This window comes from Hyalella azteca, unplaced genomic scaffold (genome assembly GCF_000764305.2).
Source record: "Hyalella azteca isolate HAZT.00-mixed unplaced genomic scaffold, Hazt_2.0.2 contig12211, whole genome shotgun sequence".
Taxonomy (NCBI): Eukaryota; Metazoa; Arthropoda; class Malacostraca; order Amphipoda; family Hyalellidae; genus Hyalella; species Hyalella azteca.
Window position 1 is genome coordinate 18657 of NW_025942174.1, and position 8336 is coordinate 26992.

General features: G+C 42.0%; 1 protein-coding gene across 1 annotated transcript; it reads left to right on the forward strand.

Annotated features, from left to right (window-relative positions):
* Positions 1 to 6700: 6700 nt before the first annotated feature.
* LOC108672199 lies at positions 6701 to 8064 on the forward strand. The gene has a single exon (XM_018159832.2). It carries the CDS (start codon positions 6701 to 6703, stop codon positions 7937 to 7939), a length of 1239 nt encoding a protein of 412 aa, XP_018015321.1. The 3' UTR covers positions 7940 to 8064.
* Positions 8065 to 8336: the final 272 nt, after the last annotated feature.

Here is an 8336-nt window from a genome sequence, read left to right on the forward strand (position 1 = left end):
ATGAACAGGGGCGCTTAGTACCACGAGATTATAAGGAACTTCCATAGCGCCTCCAAGCATTGCCAAGCCATACACTCTCTTGCACGCTCCTTAGTCCCTTAAGGGGAGCGTCTATGTGGCGAAAAAAACTTTTTATTTATGGACGGATCACATTGAAACTTGGTACACCTATGTAAAACAGAATTCTAAGACTTTTTTGTTCTAGTCAATTTTTCGAAAAAAATGAAAGAAAACGTGAAGTTCTTAGAAAACGGCAAAAAAGGGGACACTATAGAAATCTATCTCCTCCTAAGGTTTTTGAAGCTACAACATCGAGACGCATATCATTCGATGCGTAAGGACCATATCTATCGATTCGTCGTAGCTTTTTTTGAATTTCGAATTTTGTGGATGGGGGAGCATTTTTTGCAAAATTTTCGTAAATTTTTCGATTTTTCCCTTCCCCCACCCTTTTCGAAATATTTTCAAAACTATAACGAAATTGAAAGAAAGCTAAGACCAATCTCTAGATATTTTAATTGCGAATCGAATGGTATATGTCTCATCGCTGTAGCTTCAAAACTCTAGGAGGAGATAGGTTTGCCGTGCCAATAAGTGTGAATGTTCAGGAGAGAGCGACAAAGTCCCGCGCGCATCGCAATAGGCAATCAATGTAGCAAGGATACGAAAGCAAACGTTACTGAAGCTTGATTCCAGTCAACGATGGTGTGAGTGACTGCATGCACAGCACCCCGTACGACACAAGGCGGGTAACTGAACTGCAGCAAACACTCTATTTAAGTGCTCGTAAGCTAAATTCCCTCTATCTTATTTCTTAAAGATAAAGAACTCCCCCACCCCAACACATCCCTTTTGGGATGTGTGGTAAACGCACAAATCAACGTACAGAGATGGTGTTGGTACCGTTGGATAGCTCAGAATGTCAGCTTTAAGATGAGACTAAAAACCGGAGAAGCCAATACTGTCGATTTTCCACCTAGACGCTCCCATTAAGGCAAATAATCTATAGAATTGAAGAGTTATACTCATTAATTGTAATTTTAAAATATCAGCAAGTTATATAAAGCGTGTGGTCACTGTCACGCAACAACTGAACACTTTAACAGAAACGTTCAATACGAATGCAAATTATATCTATAACGAAAGTATTCTCATATTCCATAAATGGTGTTGCGGGAGAGCTGCCGCCACATGTATAGAGTTATCTTCGTCTATCTCAGACTAAATAGAGGAAAAAACCAATGAATTTTCATAAAACTGGTTCTAATAAGTATTTGTATGATTTTAAAATTTAAAATGCTGGCTAATTAACTTGTATACGTTGGAGCAGTGGCTACAAGCCGTCGCGGCACTGGTATGACTTGCGATGTTTCTAGCGCGGTCTGTGACTTCTTTAGCTCCGCGGCTGACATTGGCTGAGCATGTTTATACAAAGCGTTTGCTTACAAGGCTTGTTTAGGAGTTAAAACTGTGGCCGACGGCTGTTATGTTTGCTTCAGCAGCCTCTGTGAGATGTAGGAATAGTTCAGTTTAGGATAGAGTTTCGTGCCGCGATATCGAACCTGTCAGAAATTCGTAATTATTCTTTTCATTTAGTTAAATCTACTGAATACGTGGATAAATTCTGATTAATCATTGCATATTTACACGCTGCATGAGTCCTTTGCTTCTTGTTATTGGCACAGAAAAAGACGCTGATTCGGCAGTCCATGATCAGTAAGTTGTAGATTTCATCCCGCATTGAAAACATTCGACTGCAATAAAGTAGGCATCGCTAGTGCTATCTCCCATTAATAAGGGGAAGAAGCCGCTGATATTCTTATCTTCCCGTCATGAAGAAGCACAAACTGAAATAGGATATTTGCTTCGCTAATGATTATTATTTCAGCACTGGACTGATGTCGTTTTATTTCTCGAGCGTTTTGATCGTTTAAATATAGGTAACAGAAATAATATTATATAATAATATTGATTATTATATAATATTCCCATGCTTTAACGCCGGGAAAGGCATATATTTAACTTTCATGTGTATTTTAGGAAATTCAACCCATGAAATTTTACCTGAGAGGTACTCGATTATTTTACACCCAAGTTTTCTCTTTTCACAAAAATTCAAACCCTCATCGCATGTCACCATTTATTTTTATTTCTCACTTGAACATGCGGGTGTTATTCATGTTACTGAATAATAATATGAAAGAAGTCTTTCATGACTTTTTGTACTGAAGAAAACTTATTTGTTACATGCATTGTACACTAAAATTTTTACTACATCGGGTGGGCTGGAAGGAGACATCAAGCAACCAATATCTATTTTTAATATAAACTGGATATTTTTTCAATTCCAGAATAAGTTAGCGTTAAATACATTGACAAACTCACAACCTTTTGTTATGTACTCGTAGTCATGGTACAGTTGGTACTGAACTGATATGCGTAATACTGTATAGTGTTTGTGACGGCGAGAGAAGGGTGCGAATAGTTTAGTCTGTGATACAATTACCTGTGGAAGCTCCTCGCTTGCCAAAGTATTCAGTAATTATGCATATGTAGCAACGTGAATTTCGGTCGATAGCGGTTCTGCTTTTCTTGCAACTTTATATATTTTTGAAACCTAGCGCTGCGAAGCGTCTTGGGTTATTATGGCGGAACGTTACAAAAGTAAGAATGCGGTTTGCACTCATTGAGGAATACATCACCAGGCACTGATCGACTGCATAACCAACATCTTGCTCATCTCCCTCAGGAGTTTCGTATGTGGCTGTTGCAAACCACTGACATGCACCTCATCCTATAGACCTATCTCCTTGCTGTCCTGTGTTGGAAAGCTGATGGAAGCAATGGTAAATAAACGTCTCACATTCTTCCTTGAGCAGAAGCAGGCCCTGCGGCCTTCACAGGGGGGGTTTCGTTGCCGCATGTCGGCAATTGATCAAGTAGCCCGACTGGAAGCTGCCATCCACCGTGCTCTCCACACAAAGTCAGTACCAGTGCTGCCAGCGCTAGGTTTTTTAAACTCATATCTAGGTTTTTGAGCTCCCTTCTAGGTTTTTAATTTACAAACTGATCCAAATCTAAGTTTTTTTGAGAATGATGCACTAAAAGCATAAATTTATCAGTAATTATTGCCAAGAAAGAGGCAATAATTGTTATAATTTCTAATACATGTTCGCATAAGTTCGTACAGAACTCGTACAGTTCGCTTGCATGTCGGTTAAAAACTAAGAGGCAGTTCAGTTCACTACCCAGTCGAGAGAGCATGTAATTTCACTTGTATTGGAGCAGTGATATCCTTTATTTCTTCACTTTGAATAGCAGGCAAAAACTGATCAATTTTATGGTGCTCGTTAAATTTATGATTTACTAATTAGTCGGGACACGAAACATATGTTATGTTTTGTTCAATATGCTCTGGAGAAAGTTAATGCACTCAACTTGGAATGTCGATCTGAACATTTTAGGTTGGATGTCCTTCACTCGATTGTGTATGCTGAATATAAAATATATTAAGCTATTTCATTAATGAAAAATGCTTGACAAAATCAAAACTATGTGATGTAGATCCAAGTTATAGCAAACCATTCAAACCTCTTGAAGATATATTTCTTAGTGGCAGAACAATGGCAGTGTTGGAGCAAGAGCCCCTAGCGCACTGGCTAATGATGACATCCGCGGAAAATTGAGAAAAGACTGTTTTAACTTTTTGGTATCATTTTGCATACAAATTAAACACAGATTTTCATTGATGATAGAAGCATTATTGCACAACTTTACATTTTAAACCCACAAGCTTTGTCTGCAATTATTCACCTTTTTCCATTGCAACATGCCAACATTAGCAGCACAGTTCAAAAACCAGGAGCCCGAAGATAAATTAAATGATCTTGACGATGAATACCGAAGCTTCAAAGTAACCAAGGACTTACGCCTCACAGAGAACAGCAGAACTGTCGGCATTCTGGAATTTTGGCATAGCCTTAGAACCGTAAAAGATAGTCCTGGCCAACCCAAATTTGAAATTTTATCAAAAATTATTACAAATTTGTCGGTTCTTCCACATTCATCAGCCTGCGTCAAGAGAATTTTCTCTCAAGTCAATAACGTGAAGACTTCAAAAAAAAAAAACTCTTTGAAAGCCACAATTACCCAAGACCGAATCCTCGCTAAAAAAAACGTGAGCGAAACGTGGTCAGTTACAGGAGCCATTTACAGGAGAAAACAGCCATTTACAAGAGATATGAAAGTACCTAGATTAGTGGATGCAAGACATGCTGATAAGCTGTTGTTTACGAGGGGATGAGGATGAATGATAATTGTAATATGTTAAATAACTCTTCAGAAAAAAATTGGAAATATGTTAAATTGTATTATGTTTATCCCTTTATATCCATACTCAATCCTGTGTGAACAACAAGGATTTATTACTATGAATTACATGTTATGAAGAATTCTAGGTTTTTTCAGAGGTATAATCTAGGTTTTTCAAAAAATAGTCGTTGGCAGCAGTGGTCTGTCGGGCAGACGTCTTTGGCAGTTCCGTTCTCTTAAGTACTCAACGCCATCTGTTCGTTTACAGATTGTGAGTACTGTGTTACTGAGTACTGACAATTTATATAAAGTAACATCAACAAAAATACCAACTCTCATCAGCATCTCAAGGACAATATCGCCCAACAAGACACCGAGGGTGGATTCCTCACGAAAGGAGGGCCGTCTCGGCGTCTCCTAGGGGACCATCTCCCAATGCTGGCATCCTGGCAACGAACATGAAGCCCAAGGATCAAAGCTCAAAAGAAAAGCTCAAGAAGGGGGGAAAAACGCTCGAGCCTCTCTCACCAACTGCAAGTAAGAATAAGCTCAGTCAATCGCTGAAAAGAAGAATGAACTTCCCAGCTGCCTCTTCAAAAACCAAGAAGAGTGCTCTGGAAGAATTAGATTTAGAATCTTCAACTAAAACCTCAAACAGACCTACCAATGCAGTCCTAAATCCTGACTCTGCCCCCCAAGCACAAGCAGAGGAAGAATATGATGCAGATTCAATAATAAGTGGAGTCCTATCAGACAGCGAGAATGAAATGGATCAAGCCGATCAACTACAATCAAGCAACAACCTTCCTGCCCAGATGTCACAGACATCCATCATCCATGCCAATACTGGATAGCTCCAGCTCCACTCCTATACCTATGCAACAAGCTAATGCACCAAGATCTGCTAGAGCAAACATAAACTGCCCTGAACAGCTTCAAAATGCAGGAAAGGACATCAGGCAAATACTGATAACAGCAAAGGAAGAACACACAAACCTATCGAAAATAAACCCTTTTCGCATTGCTGCAGCCACAAACAAGATCTGCGGACCAGTAGAAAAAATAGATCATCTTCGCAATGGATCCCTGCTCATCACCACCAAAACGCTGGAACAGGTAAAAACCTTGATGAAATTATCTGAATTCACCCCTGCTGGCACTCCTATCCCAGTAGACACAACAATAGCCTGGTCAACCCACCTTTCATATGGAAAAATCTTTGCTCCTGAACTACAGGGTGAATCACTGGAATATCTGCTGTCAATACTAAAGCCCAACAAAGTGGTGGGTGTAAGAAAACTCTTATCAGACCCAGCTAAGTCCCACATCCCACTGTTTGTCTTGACCTTCTTAAGCCCAACCCCACCCACCAAACTTCGCAATGGATCCCTGCTCATCACCACCAAAACGCTGGAACAGGTAAAAACCTTGATGAAATTATCTGAATTCACCCCTGCTGGCACTCCTATTCCAGTAGACACAACAATAGCCTGGTCGGGATGCATGCCAGAGGCCAGCATTGCCCAAGACCAGCATATCTTTCATCCTCCTTTCCGTGCGTAAGCCTGCTAGAGGGCAGAGTAGACTAAGGGATTATATGTTAAAAGCCAATAGTACAAATCCCCTTCATGGAAATTAACCAGCGAGCTAATGAGAAGTAAGCCCCCAATACAATCGCTCTACGTCGTATTTAAAACCATCCAACAGCTCTATCCCATGCCGTCTAACCTAATCACGATTTTCGGTAAGCAACTCCCTACGCCATACCGCTGTTGATACACAGCCAGCACTCCAGCCCGTCCGTTCATCGCAGCTGTTTTCCCCCGGCATAACTCTACCTCCACGCATACCCCGTCTCCCCGCCTTTTTTCAATGACTGCCGGACGGCTTTTCTTAGTTTCTGCTCACTTGACTGCATTACGCTATGAAAAGAGGATCTATAGGAGTTGTAAACTAACCTAACCTAACTTAACCTAAACTAATTCGGATAAGCATCAAAGGTCTGCGAGAAAAGCCTCCAGTTAGTCATGCGATAATGGTGGAGAGTCGGGGTAAGTGTGGGGGGAAGAAGATGCTGGGGGATAGTAAGGCAGGGAAACAGTGACGCGGGGTCAACGTCTTGCGGAGTAAGTAAGGTGACGACGCATTACCGTTTGGTACAGTTCACATTTGCGGCAATGCAGTGTGGTCAGCGGACACTTAGGATAACTGCATGTGTAAGAAGTGATGGTATGGGTTAAAAAGCATTGGAGAACAACGTATTGACCGTTAACTATGTGGAGTAGCAGCTTGTGTGCTGAATCAGTGTTGGATTAAAGTTCGTCTGGTGAGATAGGTCAATTGACTACAGCTGCTTAGGTGCCAGGATGACAATATGTATAGCATTTTGATGGTTGATGTTGGCTTCAGGGCTGATTTGATCGTTAATTTGCTGGTCTACGGCTGCGCACCCGCCTGGTCGACCCACCTTTCATATGGAAAAATCTTTGCTCCTGAACTACAGGGTGAATCACTGGAATATCTGCTGTCAATACTAAAGCCCAACAAAGTGGTGGGTGTAAGAAAACTCTTATCAGACTCAGCTAAGTCCCACATCCCACTGTTTGTCTTGACCTTCTTAAGCTCAACTCCACCCACCAAAATACAAATAGGGTACTGCTACGTCAGAGTAGATAAATATTACCCCAACCCACTAAGATGTGGGCAATGCTGCCGATATGGGCACTCCCGTGCCAGATGCTCAAACAAACTACCCTCATGCAGCCACTGCAGTAAAATGGGACACACAAGAGAGAGCTGTACAGACATCAACCTGCCCCCCAAATGTCTAAACTGCAAAGGCCCACATGACGCCACATCCAGGCAATGCCCAAAATACTTGGCTGAAGTTCGTGCATGTCACCTAACTGCGGATGAGGGGCTCAGTTTTGCAGCTGCGAGAGCACAAATTCAGGCTGAAGAAAGAAACCCGGATTCCTCTGCAACTATGCCTCGCAACCCAGCAAGCACAACTCCTCTTCACAACAGTAACAACCACCAAAACAACTCACCAACAACAGCCCCCCACAATCTAGATCTCAACTCTCTGAAGGCTTTCCCCACACTGACACAGCTCATTGCAGAAGACTCATCATCCTACATCCCACCTTACCAGATACCACCCAATGAACCCAGCTGGAATAGGGGCCCTCCAAGTACACCCAGAACACACAACCCCCCAACGCAAGCTCCTTCTTCTTCACTACCACCACTACACCATTCACTCACTCAAACCCCCTCACACAACACAAACCCAAACAAAATAGGCACACAATCAAAATCTCTAAACAACAACAATGCAGATCAGCTACCACATGCCTTCAAACATGACCAAGTACACAACTGCCCAATAACTGCGTCACACGCCTACACTCAGCATACCACAACCACCCCTCACCCACCAACAAACCATACAGCAGACATACTCCAAATTATAACCAAATTAGTGCCAATCATCATACGCTTGTTCTTTTCAACACAAATCACAGACAAGGCCAAGTGCTTCCTCGAGATTGGCCACCTACTGCATGCTGACTCAACTGTTGTTGACTCACTTGCACAATTCGGCCTCACCTCTATCTCCCAATGAACTTCAAGATCATTCAATGGAACATCCGATCCCTGCTATCCAACAAGCCTCACCTAATGCAACTAATATCAGAACACAACCCAGATGTGCTATGCCTACAAGAAACGTTCTTACAGCCTAACTCTAATGTACAATGTACATGTATCAGGCTATCAACACCCTGCAGCAAGATGCGATCGAGTGTGCAGCAGAGGAGGCAGTGTAATAACCCTGGTACGGACATCCACCCCACACTCAATATTACCACTCACATCCCCACTTGAGGCCTGTGCTTCCATTATACATCTCCCCCAACGAGATATCACAGTTTGCACCCTATATATGCCCCCACACTACCCAGGAATGTCATTCAGGCAGAATTACCTGTCTTGATCCAAAACCTCCCTCTTCATCAACT

Bases quoted from the DNA above. Each gene is read 5' to 3' on its own strand.
- LOC108672199 (XM_018159832.2), top strand. From the start codon at position 6,701: ATGGTTGATGTTGGCTTCAGGGCTGATTTGATCGTTAATTTGCTGGTC.